The 17335-nt window shown below is 35.6% G+C and overlaps 7 protein-coding genes across 7 annotated transcripts in view; 3 read left to right on the top strand and 4 right to left on the bottom strand.

The window, feature by feature from the left end:
• Positions 1–7896, bottom strand: part of LOC135796553 (uncharacterized) — a 106342-nt gene extending 98446 nt beyond the window's left edge. The window contains 1 exon segment of the mRNA XM_065308623.1: positions 7514–7896. The gene's annotated coding sequence lies outside the window, so the exon portion shown is untranslated.
• A 335-nt stretch (positions 7897–8231) lies between these two features.
• LOC135796556 (coiled-coil domain-containing protein 25) lies at positions 8232–9097 on the bottom strand. Its single transcript, XM_065308626.1, has 3 exons — positions 8955–9097; positions 8805–8896; positions 8232–8743 (listed from the first exon to the last, which is right to left on the bottom strand). Exons 1-3 carry the CDS (start codon positions 9025–9027, stop codon positions 8285–8287), a joined length of 624 nt encoding a protein of 207 aa, XP_065164698.1. The 5' UTR covers positions 9028–9097; the 3' UTR covers positions 8232–8284.
• A 77-nt stretch (positions 9098–9174) lies between these two features.
• On the top strand, positions 9175–9849 carry LOC135796557 (inosine triphosphate pyrophosphatase). Its single transcript, XM_065308627.1, has one exon. It carries the CDS (start codon positions 9175–9177, stop codon positions 9790–9792), a length of 618 nt encoding a protein of 205 aa, XP_065164699.1. The 3' UTR covers positions 9793–9849.
• A 46-nt stretch (positions 9850–9895) lies between these two features.
• Positions 9896–12026, bottom strand: ND-51 (NADH dehydrogenase (ubiquinone) 51 kDa subunit). The gene is made up of 5 exons (XM_065308624.1): positions 11869–12026; positions 11470–11697; positions 11100–11392; positions 10406–11042; positions 9896–10272 (listed from the first exon to the last, which is right to left on the bottom strand). The coding sequence occupies exons 1-5, from the start codon at positions 11915–11917 to the stop codon at positions 10052–10054; spliced, it is 1428 nt and encodes a 475-aa protein (XP_065164696.1). The 5' UTR covers positions 11918–12026; the 3' UTR covers positions 9896–10051.
• A 63-nt stretch (positions 12027–12089) lies between these two features.
• Positions 12090–13422, top strand: Tap42 (immunoglobulin binding protein Tap42). The gene has a single exon (XM_065308625.1). The coding sequence runs from the start codon at positions 12278–12280 to the stop codon at positions 13337–13339; it is 1062 nt and encodes a 353-aa protein (XP_065164697.1). The 5' UTR covers positions 12090–12277; the 3' UTR covers positions 13340–13422.
• Positions 13423–13762: 340 nt separating this feature from the next.
• Positions 13763–16218, top strand: OstDelta (oligosaccharide transferase delta subunit). Its single transcript, XM_065307131.1, has 3 exons — positions 13763–13924; positions 14061–14395; positions 14453–16218. The coding sequence occupies exons 1-3, from the start codon at positions 13915–13917 to the stop codon at positions 15932–15934; spliced, it is 1827 nt and encodes a 608-aa protein (XP_065163203.1). The 5' UTR covers positions 13763–13914; the 3' UTR covers positions 15935–16218.
• BCAS2 (BCAS2 pre-mRNA processing factor) lies at positions 16152–17251 on the bottom strand. Its single transcript, XM_065307132.1, has 2 exons — positions 17083–17251; positions 16152–17018 (listed from the first exon to the last, which is right to left on the bottom strand). The coding sequence occupies exons 1-2, from the start codon at positions 17155–17157 to the stop codon at positions 16215–16217; spliced, it is 879 nt and encodes a 292-aa protein (XP_065163204.1). The 5' UTR covers positions 17158–17251; the 3' UTR covers positions 16152–16214.
• Positions 17252–17335: the final 84 nt, after the last annotated feature.

The raw sequence follows: 17335 nt of genomic DNA on the forward strand, positions 1-17335 counted from the left end.
TGCATGCAGACAAAAGACAATGCAGTGATACAGGTCATAGATCACAGGAGAATAAAGTATTACGCATTACATTTCTATGTAGAGCGCACCCAACAATAATTTAAACTAAAATTGCTTTAAATGATTTTGTAGTAACGCAACGTGCACCCCAACAAATTAGCTGAAAAATCGTGCTTAAGTTATAGAAATTTGCATTGCAATTTCTAGGGATGTTGGGTTGCATAATTACAACAATATTTCAAATATTACCATCGATGTCATGTCTTTAAAAAAATATTTTAGGTCATAATTGAAGAACTATATCGTTATAACACGAAAATTAATAGGTATATAGCTTTAAATTTAAATTATCCATTTTTGGATTTAATTTTAATCATATTTGACACTGTTAATATGATTTTAGTTATTTTTGGGCAAAAGTGAATTAAGTTATTACGTTCAAAAAATAAAAACTAATTAAAAAATAAAATAAATATTAAACAAGAGAATATTTCACTAATAAAACAACGTCGGGGTTAATATTATAAATAATATAATAAAAATATTACTCAAAGTAGACATTAGACATTATCATTATCATTTCCATTAGTCAATCTCAGAAAAATTATAATAATCACGTAGCAGAAGTGATTTGTACACTTATAATCCGCGTAGCAATGAAAAAATCACGAAATACAAACACAATGACACGTACAATAACGTCAACACCATGCAACTACTTTGTGGCAATGAAGTAAGAATGCATTGCTCATCATAGACACTACACAACTCAACCTCAACCTCGACAATCATCACAACCTGACATTCATCACAGCACATCAGTCACAGTCGGATTTTCTTTATCTGCAGATTGCAGATATCCACCGATAAATACAAAACTGTAATCCAACATCCAACAAGCAATGAAATAGAAAACCGCTCCCGTTTTAATATACGAATAACATCATCATTTCACTATTTCACAATACGCGTAAATCCAGATGCAACACCTCATATTAAATAATATTAAACTATACTGAGACATAAAATAAAACTCATAAAATTTATTAAAATTATTTTTATATCGCATACCTAACATCAGAATGTATGTTGTGTGTAACACGCGGTGTTTATTAATAAAAACGTGCAAAACGCAATAAAATATGGTGTTATTGCGGTTTTCTGCGGTTTATGACGCGTTTCTATTCATCACCGATTTCCATTCGAATTTAAAACACAATCAACATGAATCGCGATGCTTCTGGATGTGCTTTGGGTATACTCGTATGTTCATCGGTTATTTCTCACACTCAAAACTAGTCTTAAAGTTTATCGATTGCTGCTGTTTGCTTGTTTCCCGGTTTGATTATACGAGTAGCGTCATGTTCAATATTTATGCGCATATTGTATAAATATAGATAAATATCAGCATACGTAATATTTTAGTGGAGAATTCTCGATTGCAATGCAATAAAATGCAGGATTTGCGATTTATTTATGATATCATTAAATGCATAAATAAATTAAATGATGATATAGGTGAATTGTTTAAAAATAGTAAAAATAAATTGAAATTAAAGATAATTTGTGTTATTTATTACTGAATGGTTGGAAAAATCAAGTTTAAGAGTAAAAAAAACGAATTATTAATTAATTTTTACTTAATTATTCAAAAAATAATTAAGATAAATCCATTATTTCTTCAGATATTTGTAGAATATTAAATTCTGCATCTATTTATGGAAAAATATTTATGATAGAAGTGTTTTTTAATAACAAAAATTGAAATTTTAATTTTAAGGCTTTAAAAAATGCAAAATATTGCATTTATTTGTTTTATTTATTGTTAAATGGTACATATTGGGCCATCTATCAATTTAAGAACTAAACAATAACGTAAACAATACATCACGCCACTTTTCGACTCAAAAACATCAACAAAACACCTCTTTTTATCCGATTTCGTTTCATCTTATCTTTACGATTGTATATTTCACAACATTCAACTTTAAATGTTAATAACTTTTGATGTAATAATCCGATCAACCAAATCTCTTCGCAATTTAATTTAGAATTTAATTAAGAATATACTACCGCAAAAATTATATTTTTATCACTACTGGTTAACGAATTATTACAAAATTATTATTAAAAAATTTCATTTTCCAAAGTTTATTGTATTTTTCGTGAAATAAATACCAAATAAATAAAATTAAAATGTTTCGTGTTTTAAAATTACTTGAATTTTATTTTATTTTGTATATATTTACGTCTAACAAAAGTTAAGATCTTTATTCGACTTGTTTTCTTGTTTTCTCGTTTTTACTTGTGTAAAACTGATAAAACTAACACAATCTCCGATAATAGTCGAATATCACGCACGAAAAAGCCTCAACTCAACTCGCTTCTTGTTCGTTCCTGTCGCACGCGTGCCGAAATTTACGTCGAAATATATTCCACGCTGCGCTAATTTAGAATTTAGAATCACACGTTGCACTAATCTCAAGTTTGCTACGAATCGAAATTACTCGCGAGCACGCAAGGGCCTCGTTCGCTTGTTCATTTCTAATAGTTCGACTTTGACTTCGCCTGCGATGCCGAACTTGTAGCGTGAAATGTGTTTTGCGTGTGTGCTACGTTTAATATGTCGAGCAGCAGCAGCAGCAGCAGCAGCACATACGAGTACTCATGAGAAACCAACTTGTGCAACACCACAATCCCAAAACACACGAGTTAAACCTCAAAACGTAAAGCGGTATCGAAATTGCAAATGTTTAGAAGGTGTGTGCATCTAACAAATAACAGTATGACAGCATGTGAAGGATTTGCATGCTAAAGTGCACTTGGGAGTAAATATTTAGTGCAAAGTTACAATATCTACAGTTTAGCGTGTGGCATAAGTTGCATAACGGGAAAATTTTAGTTTTTAATTAATTTCTTGAAAACTAATAGAGATAAATTAATAATCTCTTCGGGTATTTATGCAGAATTGAATTCTTCATCTATTTATGATAAAATATTTCTAATAAAGGTAATTTTTTATGTCAAAAATTGAAATTTAAAAAAACAATAATTTTTTTATAATTTGATCGCAATCATTTAGTTTTTTATTAATTACTCAAAAACTAATTAAGATAAATTAATTATTTCATCATATATTTGTAGAATATTAAATTCTGCATCTATTTATATAAAAATATTTATGATAAAAGTATTTTGTGATAACAAAAATTAAAATTTTAATTTAAAAAATTTAAAAATTGCAAAATATTACATTTATTTGTTTTATTTATTGCTAGATGGTACATATTGGGCCATCTATGAATTTAATAACTAAACAATACTGTAAACAATACATCACGCCACTTTTCGACACAAAAACATCAACAAAACACCTCTTTTTATCCGATTTCGTTCCTTCTTATCTATACGATTGTATTTTTCACAACATTCAACTTTAATTGTTAATAACTTTTAAAGTAATAATCCAATCAACAAAATCTCTTTACAATTAGATGTAGAATTTAATTAACAATCAGCCTCTAAAATATTACAATTTTATCACTACTGGTTTACGAGTTATTCCGAAATAATGAAGTTAATTAATCGTGAAAATCAAGCAGAGGTCGTAGACGTTTACAAATATGATAAATTACCCACAAAAACTTCTAAAGATCATCAACAAAGCATAATTTCATGTAATACGCAAACAACGTAGTGTAAGTAATAAGTAGTGTTCAAATAAAAGTCGTGCTGCGCTGAATTATCGCCCGTTTCTATCTCTAGTGGTTATTGTCACGAAACCACAACGGAAGTGAACTTAAACGAGCCTGCAATGAGCAGAAAATGCGAAAAAAGCACCAAAACCAAAACAAAACATAAAAAAATCATTTGTACCATTAATAAAAGCGTAAATAATTGAGTATAATATAACTAAATGAATAACGACGTGTTTATAGACAATTATAAACACTTTTTTAGCACGCGGTATTTTTTAACATTCAGATTTGACCTTTCTGAGCCACTGTGCATATTTATAAATATTTGCACACTTGATTACAACGTTTCACACAACGTACGTAACTCTCCGACAGTCGCATCATTGGCTGCAGCGTTTTCGGTCGTGATTATTCAACAAACAAGCATGTAGTTAGTCAATTTAGTGAGTGAGTCTAGCCGACTCCTGAATGCATGAATATTGCGCGCAAAATTAGCACGTGAGTCAATTAACTACATTCCATTCACAATCAGAAAGATTAAAAATCAAAAAATCGCAAAATAAGAAAAAAACAGGAAATTTAAAGGTAGAAAACCGGTATTAATACCGGTATTTTCTAATATGTCTTCTAAAAGTTCCCAAATATTTAGTAACAAAATAAAAAGCAATTTTTAAATTTTTAAAACCGGTATTAATACCGGTATTATTCGGTTATTTATATTTTAATACCGGTATTTTCTAAAATGTGCTCCAAAACATAGCAAATATGTAATAATGCAGTTTTAAATTAAAATTTCAATAACAACTAACCAAAGGACAGGCTAATACCGGTATTAATACCGGTATTTTCTATTTACTTCAAATTCCAATATTAACCACCCGAATAGCCGAATAAAAATAGCAAATTTACTTGATTCATATCTGCAAACAGATAAAACCGACGTTAATATTTATGCAAAGTCAAACAATGTTTTACGACTTGTGTGCGTTCGCCCGCAATAACACATCTGATTTGAGCGTCGAAAGGATGAGATCATCGCGTTTTGCGCTAATAATAATAATAACAATTGATCGTTCTAAATTCGCTTCAATCGAGCGTAATAATTTGCTCAATTTGTTTCCATCTACATCTACAGGATATTAAATAACAACCTAGATAAATATTCGTGCAGTAAATAAAAATCTGTTTGATTTATATTGTGTAAACATAGAATAAACATTGAATCTGTTTGTCTGAGCAGTGAGAATCTGATGAGCAATGAGGTTCGAGAGATTTTTCTTACAAGACCTGCGATCATCATGATGATGATGATGGAGGTCATCAACTCAGAGGGCATCCCAATAAGGAAACACGTTCGGGCCTCATTCGAAGTGCATGGGAGTCTCGTTCTGAATCGGATGAATCCAGCAACAAACAAGGCAAGACTACAAGCAACGCGTAAAGTCAGAGAAGTCGGAATGAGATGCGCATAGTTTTCGAGGTTTGGGAGTTCGGGGTCTTCATTTACACTTATACGCATGTTGATTATAATCCAACTACTTTCTTCCTACTTATTTGGATGGGTAGTACTATTGTAAATCAAAAAATTTAATTTAGAGAGATTAAAACCGATTTTTCGAAGAGAAAACCGGTATTCATACAGGTATTTTTTAATATGCGCTCCAAAGCATAGTAAATATTTAGTTGTGAAGTTTTAAAGTAAAAATAAAATTATAATAAACCAAATAAAAAAATAAATACCGGTATTAATACCGGTTTTCTACTACAAAAATACCGGTATTTTTTAATACATGTTCTAAAAGATTTTAAATATTTAATAGCAAGATTTTAAATCAATATTTCAATAATAACCTAACATATAACCGGTATTAATACCGGTATAAAAACCGGTATTTTCAAAAATGTGCTCCAAAACATAGAAAAAAAATTAATATCAAGTTTTTAAATTAAAATTCCAACAATACTCGACAAAACAACCGGTATTTTTTTACTATGTGTCCTAAACCATAGTAAATATTTAGTATTGCGGTTTTATTTTAGAATTCCAATAATAACCGCCCATTAGACCACAGCCAACACTCCCGTAGTTATTCTGTGCTTGCAAAAGCAGTGCACACGTACGTAAATATTTGTAATATGTTCTTGATCTCAAGAGAATAGAGTGTACACACCGTAAACGAAAAAGCAGCGGACATAAACAACAATAAACTACAATCAGAACAAGTCCGCACTAAGTACGAGTAAGAGTAATGCGTAAAAAGTGGCGAAGAAGTAATGAAACGTGTGGCAAATCGCCCAAAACGTTTCAAAACAGCTGAAAACGTGCTAAATAGCGAAATGGCGTGTTTTCCCAGGGAATAAACAAAACTAACCAACGAAAACAAGTCTCAATTCCCAACTAAACAAATTTATTCTTGTTTTTATGTTTTATATTGCTTAAAACATAAAAATTTAAATTTAAATAAAAATATTTGACTCATACTGAAAAAAATTGTGTTTTATTTTATAAAACTTTCATGTGTTTTTACGTTTTGAAAGTGATTTTAACGAGTTTTTGTAGTTTTCAATAAAAATAAAAACCTCTTAAATAATTCACTCATTCAGACCACTTGAAATACTCTCTTTGGCCGCTAAATCTCGTTTTCGAGCGCGTTAAACCGCATTTAAAAGTATAAACTAACAGCATTGCAGTGAATGTAAATTTAAACCAACTTTTTGTGTACACCACAGTCGCTCGTTTTAATTTAACACTTTAAACGCCTTTTTTGTTGACTTTGAAGTGTATAGTGTTTATGTTCATTGTTTAGTTTCACTGTTTATCGAAAACAGCTGTGGAACGAAGACATTACCGTTAAAATTTAAAAAGTTAACAGAAAAACCGATATTTTCAAAGTCAAAAATTAAAAAAAATGTTTTGTAATACCGGTATTTTTTTAGATTTTAATGTAAGACATAAATTTACCAGAAAATTGTTTTAATGTCTGTTAAAAAACAGTGTGGAAGTAATTTTAGATCAAAATTAATAAAAACCGGTATTTTAAAAGCAAAAACCGAAGAATTTTGTGCAAAATACCGGTATTTTTATGTTTAAAATACAAAAATTTTAATATTTTTCAAATTCAACTATCCTATGATCAATTCCAAACAAAATTAAACAAAAACCGTTATTTTAAATGATAAACCGAATAAATTCCCCCCAAATACCGGTATTTTCCCAATTGAAATACCCTATGTAAATTACCAGACAATAATTTGAATATTTATCGATAGCAGCTGTACCTCTCGTCCACACATCCACCCAAAACACCACAATTTGTGTCCACACATAAAAATAGCTAATCCACTCGTAAATAAAACAAAACGAGTCATCGCTCGACACTCACACGCTGTCTACAACCGTCTCTAAGTGTGTGTGTGTAGTTGGCGCAGTACCGCGTACAAAGCCCGTGCATATTGCATACAATGCATGTGTCTTCCTCTCGAACAAGAATCACACGTAAACGTAAACTCGAACAGTTTCGCATTCGACGTGCGAAGACCAGCCACCGGGGAGTTGTAGACGCTGTGTAGTTGTTAATGTTCACCTCTCGCACACCTCGGCGGTCGTTCATCGTTAATTCAGCGCCTTTGCTAATTCCGCGATATTTCATGCGGTGCGACGACGTAACGACCCCAAGTCGTAATAAAATTGAGATTTATTGACGGGTGGTTAGCGCTAAGTGCCGCAAATCTCGCAAATCAAATGCAACTGTAGGATTTTCATCACTTTTCGACTTTTGTTTGCAAAACAAAACTTATTCTAATAAATTACTCACCTTTTCTGCACAGCGTGGAGATATTTACGAAACCAGTTTAATCCAAACACGCAAATTCACTGCTTAACTCTTGGATCACTTTTTGTGGGTAAAAATCGTCAACACTGATATCGATATTGATAACTCAACGCAACGCGCAAAGTCGCGTTGTTTACTCGCGTTTTCACTGAAGATTTTTCGGTTTGCACGAGGACGCGACAATGTATGTAAATTTTGTTGTACTTACGTAATGTTTTTATTCGTACAGATGATCGCGGTAAATTAACAAATGCACACACGGGCCCGGCTCCGGAACGCGACTCCCGCGATGTCGATCGGACGACGAGTGAGCAACAAACGCTGTTGCACGTACTACGTGCGCGCGAGACCACGGACTAACCACGAATGACGAACGAGCGGCGAATGAAATACGAAAGACGAGGAAGCGCTGCTCTCATGCAGCGCAAGCGTAACTATGTTTTAAACGCGCGGTACAAGTTTATTCCAAAGAAATTATTGAGGGTGCCAGTGCGTATTTCAGACATTGTTAAATATAAGCAATTTAAATCGTTGCAACATTGATTTTGTCGTGTTTTTGTTGAGTTATAATGCAATTTAGTGATTATTGACAAAAAATATTTTGTACTAAAGTGTGTTTTCATGATATGCAACCCAATATACATCTTTTTTTGGATTTAAACTGTAGGCAACTGTCTTGGAGCAGAATTAAAAATAGAAATTGTTATTTCAAAAACATACTTATACTTTATTATCATTTAAATGCATTAATATTCACATAAAATCATCCGAATCATTACCATCATCATATTTTTCCATATTTTTCGAATTCATCAAGGTGCTGTAACTCCTCAGCTCAGCCTCCTCTTGTTTCTTCTTAATCTCTTCCTTTTCTTTCTCCATTTTCGCTTTAAGGATTTTCTTCTTATCCTCACGCTCCATACGATCACGTTTTTCTCGTTCAGCTTGGAAATCAGGATGTTCTTCTCTTTTAGTCTTATTCAGCCTGTTTACAATTTCATTTATCCTCTTGGCAACTTTCATCTTTTTCACATCCCTCTCCTTGTGAAATCCAACTTGCCCAACTTCCATGCCTGGGGTTTTCTTTAGATTGGCCCACATTGTGTAGACCACTTCCAAGTCATTCATTTTGTTGCCTGTAATACTATTTGCTTTCACAAGTTGGGCAGCATCTTCCAGAACAGCTGTGGGAATGTCATCAATCATTTGTCCCTTTAAATGTAAATAGTTAGAAATTTATGTAAAATTTAATTAATAAAATTATTTTATTTACTGGTTGTAGTCTTAAATAAACGTGTGCTGAAGAGAGCTTGTCCACATGGAACCACACATCTTCTGGGAAGCCCCATTTGATTAAATCTTCATCTAAAATGTATGATATTTATAACTGTAAGATTGGTGTGATTAATATCTTAATGATTACTTTCGTATTTGTCTAAACCCATGAATAAAGTCACAGGTGGTGAAACCACAGTGCTTTCAAAGTAGAAAACCATTTTCTTCGCGGTTTAAATGAAGCAAAATTGATAAAAATTATAAAAAAGCAGCAGTATGCTACCATGAATCTAACCTAGTTATTTTATACCGCGCGGTATTTAACCAAACACCAAAAAGCTTCACACAAAAGCTCTTGTTAAATAATAATGGCACGTCCAATAACATTCGTAACAGGCAACGCAAAGAAACTTGAAGAAGTCATACAAATCCTAGGTAACAAATTTCCCTACCCACTGACTAATAAGAAAGTAGATCTTCCTGAACTGCAAGGAGAAGTTGATGAAATTTCAAGAAGCAAATGTCTCCAAGCAGCCAAAATAATCCAAGGACCAGTCATAATTGAAGACACATGCCTATGTTTCAATGCAATGAAAGGCCTGCCAGGTCCTTACATAAAATGGTTCCTTGACAAATTGGGTCCAGAAGGATTGCACACAATGCTGGCAGGTTTTGAGGATAAAACAGCTGAAGCAGTGTGCACATTTGCTTTCTACAGTGGAGAAGCAGGAGATGAAGTACAGATATTCAAAGGTATAACCAAAGGAAGTATTGTTTCACCAAGGGGACCAAGAGATTTTGGATGGGATCCATGTTTTCAACCTGAGGGCTTTGAACAAACTTATGCAGAGATGCCAAAAGAAGAGAAAAATAAGATTTCACATAGACACAAAGCTTTGAGTATGTTACAAGAGTATTTTGTTCAGAAAAGTGAAAAAGAAACAGATTCTGCAGTTGTTTGTAAGAAAACTAAAGTAGAAGTTTAAATTTTGTTCAAAATAATTGAGAATATTATAAATAAACTTGTTACCAACTGATAATAATATTCCTACCATTGTTATTCACCAAAATGTAGAATAAACTTCAATGTAAGGGCGCCGCCGTTTAAAATTTAATAGTTCCTGTAGTGATTTCACTTATAATGCTTAATTATATACATAACTCTTTCACAAACAACGAATTTCTTGGATTTGAATCGAAATGATTGAGTAATCGTAACGGATTTAAATTTACTAAGGTGTTTATTTAGTTGCAAGCCTTCTGTTTGTGGTACTTCTCCATACGGGCTTCCAATTCAGGTCTAAAATGTCTAATCAGGCCTTGTACCGGCCATGCTGCACCATCACCCAACGCACAAATCGTGTGTCCTTCAATTTGCTTGCTGATCTCCCACAACATATCGATTTCCTCTGGCTTTGCATTACCATCAACAAACCGGTAGATCATCTTGTTCATCCAGTTAATACCTGTGGAAATATTAATAAATATTTAACGTAAGATATTTTGTACATGTGTATAACTGGTTGCCTAACGTCACAAATGGTGTCAAGTTGTTTTAAAGGTTGAAAATTGACTTTTATTAACATTTTAATACTTTACCTTCTCTGCATGGTGTGCATTGACCACAGGACTCATGTTTGTAGAACATAATCAAACGCGCTATCGCCTTGACGACGTCCGTCTGCTTATTCATCACAATGATGGCAGCAGTACCCAAACTAGTCTGAGCCGCGACCAAACCGTCGAAATCCATCAACACGTCATCACAAACGTGTTTCGGGATAAGAGGTGTGGAAGAACCGCCCGGAATAATGGCTAGTAAATTATCCCAACCGCCAGTGACACCACCAGCATGTCTTTCAATAAGTTCCTTTAGAGGAATGCTCATTTCCTCTTCAACGGTGCATGGCGTATTCACATGACCCGAAATATTGTAGAGTTTAGTGCCGGAGTTACGCGTCCGACCAAAGGAAGCAAACCAAGCACCGCCGCGTCTGCAGATTGCAGGTGAAACAGCAACAGTTTCGACGTTTGTCACCGTTGTCGGGCATCCAAACACACCGATATCAGCGGGGAATGGCGGCTTTAGACGGGGTTTTCCCTGCTTGCCTTCGATGGATTCAATGAGAGCAGTTTCCTCACCGCAGATGTACGCACCAGCGCCACGGTGCATGAAAACGTCGAAATCATACCCGGATCCACAAGCGTTCTTTCCTAATAAGCCTGCTTGATACGCCTAAAAGATAGAAATTCAATTTTTATGTTTTTTTTTTTAAGTTTAAAAGTATGTTACCTCAGCAATAGCAACTTGCATGTTGGAAGCTTCATTGTAAAATTCACCGCGGATGTAAATATACGCGGCCTTTGCTCCCATGGCCCTTCCAGCAATCAAACAACCCTCAACTAATTTGTGAGGATCATGTCGCATGATTTCCCTGTCTTTGCAGGTTCCAGGCTCGCCCTCATCGGCATTAACGACTAAATACTTCGGGCGACCATCGGCGGGTTTATTCATGAACGACCATTTCATTCCAGCCGGAAATCCGGCGCCTCCACGACCGCGCAAACCGGAAGTTTTGACTTCATCTTAAATATTAATTAAATTAGAACAATAAACTTTAAAATATAAATAAATATAATAATTAAGTTTAAAATTAGCTTACTTATGATCCAGTCAGCACCCTTAAGCAATATTTCCTTGGTTTTATACCAGTCACCTCTTTTTAGAGCACCTTTCAACCTCCATTCATGTTTGCCATACAAATTGGTGAAGACGCGATCCTCATCCTTCAGGTTACCGAAGGTGGTGCGGGTCTGCGGGGGTGGTGTGCCTGGCGGAGGGTTCGAGTAGAACAGAACGTTGGCATAACTGTTGATGGGCGCAATCAATCCTGCAGAAAACGCAATCACAACATACTATGAGATAACCTCTAATCATTATATAACATTTTTTTCATCGTAAATCTTAAATTAACAACAAACTAAACTGTTGTTAAAGTGCAATACAATATATAGTATGTATTTGTGCATTGTTTAATTGTATTTAGTGTGTTTTAACGTACCAAATTGCGTTTTACTTGCATTTGTAATCCTCGCAAGCGCCCCTGCCATCTTGACACTTAAATAATTACCATTTGTGACAGTAGGCAACCATATATGTATGTAAAATGCAAGAATACTGTCTTAACAATTTTTAATTGAGGTGAATTGAAGTAAAAATGAATATATTTTATAAATTACTATATCACTATAAAATTAATCGTTGTTTTAAGCATTTATTACATCAAAATCAAACAAATATTTATTTTTAAGCTGACACATGTCAAATCTGGTAAATTTCTCTTTGAATTTTGACACTTGCAAATATTTTGCAGATACAGCACCTGCTTAGCGCATAAATATCAGCGTCGATTAACAATTACCCGCAAATTCACCAATCCATTTCGATAAACTACGCATCAAAACAGCACAATGGCAACGGCATTGCCGGACAGCGCACCACCACCGGAGAAAACACTCGCACAGCTCTTCACTGAAGGACTCAACCTCTTCAATAACCTGGGAAAAATTGACGAGCCGACCAACAGCCCAAATGTCCAAATAAACGTGCGTAAAGCAATGACACTCCTCGAGGACGCCACTCGTCTAGCATCCATGGCGAATATTTTCAGCCGGAATGAAGCAATCAATGAAATTCCAACTGAACACATTCAATATCTCCTGTTACCAGCACTACTTGGCTCCTTAACACTCCAACTCACATGTGGGGAGAGAAAGAATATCATTGCAACTGCAGACACATACTTCAGAGACTTCTTGCAAAGATGCAATGATTATGGTTTAAGTGATCACAAATTCAGTGACAATCAACTTGAGCCAGCAAAACCAAATGAATCACAAGCACAAGGACAATCACAGATGGATATGATTGTTAAATCAGTCAACACAAGAGCCAGTAAAATACAAAGATTCAAGGATAAGAAAGAACTGCAAGAGAAACTTGTTGTTCTGAAAGAGAATTTAAACAATGAACATGTTGATGATGAAATCAAAAGAGATTATTTTCTTACTCTGGTGAAGACATACATTTATGAAGCAGTGGATGAGTTGCAGAGTATTGATATGGAGAAACCCATTCTGGATCACATTGAGAAGATGGGTCCTGAGATGAGGAAACAGCCAAAGATTCCAGTCAAACCTTTGAAGCCAATTATTATTACCAGGGATGAAATACAGAAGGCTGTGTATGGTGCTGGTTATCCATCTTTACCTACCATGACTGTTGCGGAGTTTTATGATAAAAGAGTGAGAGATGGTATCTTTCCAGACCCAAATAAACCTAAGACAGGGCCAATGTCAATGCAGGAGGCTGCTTTGGCTGGTATTTCACTTAATAATGAGGATAAGGAAGCTGAAGAGAAGGAGAATCTGGAAGAGGCTGATGATGAAGATTTTCTGGCGAGTGAAAGGGCTAGAGATGAGTATAAGGATGATCATAGGAGAGGTTGGGGCAACAGGATGAATAGAAGTTAAGGGGAGAAGTTGTTTGGCAGTAAATTACTTTTGTGAATATTTGTTTCATTTTTTTGTTCGAATAAAGAACGGATTCTTTTGTATTTTGTGTTATTTAATATTTTCGTTTGCCTAAAATTTGAATAGTATTTATGGAAGTATGTTTTGTTGTTCATTAAATCTATAATTTTGATGTTTTTCTAAAAATTCTTGGTTTTCTGGTATAATTTATAAGGTGTATACTTGGTTGCCTAAATTAAAGCAATTTTTATTTCTAGTTTTCTTTCTAGAATTTCCCGAATAATATTTTTAATTTTATATGTAAATTAAAGAAATGTTATCATGTTTATCTTGTTATATAACGTAATATTTGTTGTAATAAATATACCTCTAAACGTTTTTTTAAAACCTAGTGTTTTTTTGGTGTAATCAAAGTCCCTAGATTAGCCACGGTGTTTTGCAGCCCATCATCGGCCGAAAGACGTGTCAGGTTGCGATTGTGCCGGCTTTAAACCCAACAAAACCTCAAACAAATCCGCCTCTACGGATTTCTACCCCGTTTGGAAGATAAACCCACCACCCAGAGGCGACAAAACATGTTGCTCGGTAAGTTTTACACCTTTTTCCCACAAAATTCTACAAATTTCCTCCATAAATTACAAACTCCATAAACTTACATGTTATAACTGTTATCAAACATGTCTCATGTGTTTCAATATTAATTTTATGTAATATCTTTAAGCTGGAATATTTTTCGCCCTTTTGGCGCTTATCCGAGTCGACGCCAGCGTGAACGGCATAATCGACACCACCGGCAAAGACAAAATGAAGTTAATGTCTGCCTTTACAAGTGGTTTTGTAAAACTGCAGCCAGATGACTTGGATTCACTCTACTATGCTACCAAAGGCTACACCATGATGAAATCCACATGGGTGAGGGTGTTTGAGTTGGATGGCTGCCACCATTTGAAAACCTACTACAAGGCTGATACTGCACCAGAGGCACAGTTTCATGCATTGAATGCTTATGCCACCCTTAAATGCGCTGGCAAGTTACAGACTGATGCCACAATCACAGTAAGTATACATTAATCATCATAACTTTTAAAAAAACTAAAATTACTTAATATTTAGGCATTGAAAGCAGCACTTGACAAGGGTGCAAGCACAGCCGACATCCGCTTCGCAATGGAGACCCTTCAATACCTCAAACAATCAATCCCCAACCCCGCGAAAATCGCCACAACAATCCAAGCCAAACTCAAAGAAGACGACTCATTAGTCAGTCTGGGCCACGCTCTACACGCCGCAGCAATGCTGGGCACACACGGTAAATTCATCAACGATCGCGTTGAAGACATCGTCGTTCAAGCCGATGAAGTGGACTCGAAAATGCTACAATTCGAAGGCGGTCTGAGCGTGACAAGTCTCCTCTTGACTGGTTTATACTCCATCCAGACAACTAAACCGTTCACACAGGAACAAGTCGATAAATTCGCCAATTATCTTTTGACTCGTCGCAGTGTGCAAACCGCCAAGGGAGCAGTCGCTTTACTAGAAGCAGCTGAGAGTTTATCTAAAAACAATCCACCTGTATGCATTACACTGGTTTCCAACACGCCAGTATCTCTAGATAAGCCCGAATTGAAAATCCGCATTTCTGATTTAATGGGCAACCCACTCAAACCCCAACCTACGCCTGTAGTAGCCCAGAGTGCGACTCGTGTCACCGATGACGTTGTTGTTTTATCCAAACAACCCTTGAGTCCTGGAACAGTGTCAACCGAATTTATCCTACCGATGAAATTGGAGCCTGGACAATACAAAGTCGCATTATCCGCTGGGCAACATTCTGCTGTGTTGATGACTCGGGTTGTAGGCCCGATAAAAATCGAATCTATTGAATTAGGCGTTGAAGTAATCGATGGCAGTCAAGCTGCAAAGTTATCCATGATACAATACCCGCAAAAAATGACCACACCGCTGCAGGCCGACTCAAATCACAATTTGGTCGCGAAGTTTGCGCTCCCACGTGCTGTACATCAAGCGTTCCTGCGATTGTACACCGATAAGAAGGAGATTATTTTCATCGGCGAGCGCGACGCGAGTAAAATGTATAAAATTGTCGTTAATCTCGGCAATGAGCTCTCATTCTCCGCATTATACAAAATGGAAATCATTCTGGGCGATGCCATTATGAGTAATCCAATCCGCTGGGAAATTGGTAGCGTTGATGTGAAACTCACCAACTCCGAATCGCCGGTTGTAACACGCGGTGCAAAACCTGAAATTGAGCATATGTTTAGGCAACCAGACAAACGCCCACCGCAATTCGTCTCCATGTTGTTCACGGCTCTCTGCGCAGCTCCTTTGTTAATTTTATTAATCATGTGGGGTTCAATTGGTGCGCCATTGAACAACTTCAATTTCTATTCCATTCCGTTCCATTTGGGCTTCACTGGAATCATGGCGCTGTACACTTACTTCTGGTTATGGGGAAATATGTTCACGACGTGCGCGTGGCTCCTCTACATCGGCGGATTTACTTTCATCGCTGGCAATCGCATGTTGAGGAATATTGCTTCATCTGGAGCTAACACAAGCAGCAAAAAGTAACTATGTTTGAACAATTTGATTGCAAAAAGTGCAAATGGGAGATGCGCATTGATTAATTAAATATTTACGAGGTTTTTATGCCCTTGGTAAATATTTTCTTAATGTACACATGATATAATATAAGCATTTGGTTAGTGTGGAGTGATACGACAGTTGTGTAACGTCCCATTTTGTTTTCACATCAAATTGATATTGATGATTTACCAAACACAGCGACTGCGACTGAGACGGTGTTTAGTACTGCATTTTTACAACAAATACATACAGTAAATAATTACTTCTAATCACTTTCGTTTGCTTCTTCATTCGACTCGTGTTGTTCGGCTTCTGGTTGATGTCCCTGGTCACTTCCTGAACTCTCATTGCTTCCTTCATCATCTTCTACTTGTTTATCATTGATTTCTTGAGTGTCTTCCTGCATATTTTCGACATTTTCTTGTGTATCTTCCTGTGGGACGCTCATTTCTTCTGTTTCTACTTGTGCAGCTTCTTCTGGAGGTTCTGGTTGATTCTCTGGTGCGTTTTGTAATTGATTTCTTTCATATTCTTTCAATTGTGCAAGATATTCTTCTGCTAAGCAACATGCTTGTTCTATTTCATAGTTGTGTGACACAAGAGCTACCCATTTGGCTTCTAGGTTTCTTAGTTGTTCACCACCTTTGGTTTGTAGTGATTTTCTCTGCCAGTTTACTTCTTGTAGGGATTGTTTGAGTGCTGTTAGTTTTTTCGAGGCAATTCTTTCACAGTCTTGCAAACTCTCTAAATATCTCTGCCATGCTGGACAACAATATTCCAACATGAGTTGGAGGTTTAATATTCTAACGGCTTGATGTTCTAGTTGAGCATGTGAGTTTTCGACGCATTCGTACCACGCGCTGACTTCGTTGAGTTTGCCGGCTGGTGGTGGCGGAAGTTCGTAGCGTTTCATAGACATTGTTTCCATGGGCAGGCGGTTTTGTAGGCGTTCGAATTCAGCGTGCATCATTGATGTTTCAAAGGCTGTTACGTTTAAAGGTGGTAAGATGTCTAGGTAGTTTTTTGTTGGCCTGTAACGACGACATTCTTCTTCCACGAGTGCAAATGCCTTTGGAAATATGATTTGTTTGATTAGAAAAATATTAAAATTAATGAATTGAGTGTAAACTTACAGCTTCACGAACGCCTGGTTCATCGTATCCTTGATCTATGTAGGGCAGAGCATCTACAATTACCTCTCCAGCCATTATTTATCACTTTTATGCGCTGTTTTGTGGATGTTTTTAGTAGTTTTTAAAGGTTACGTTGGAACAACGCGTTTGTTTTCGACTGTACTAAGGTGTTAGTAGGGTTGCCTAGCACAACAGCATTAGTTCACTTGTAAATGCTGTTTTAGAACTGAATTTTCAGTAGAAACTTGATTTG

This window comes from Atheta coriaria, unplaced genomic scaffold, assembly GCF_025399875.1.
Source record: "Atheta coriaria isolate IRGN ID8LTWV9N9 unplaced genomic scaffold, Caltech_Dcor_3.1 hic_scaffold_7_pilon, whole genome shotgun sequence".
Lineage (NCBI taxonomy): Eukaryota > Metazoa > Arthropoda > Insecta > Coleoptera > Staphylinidae > Dalotia > Dalotia coriaria.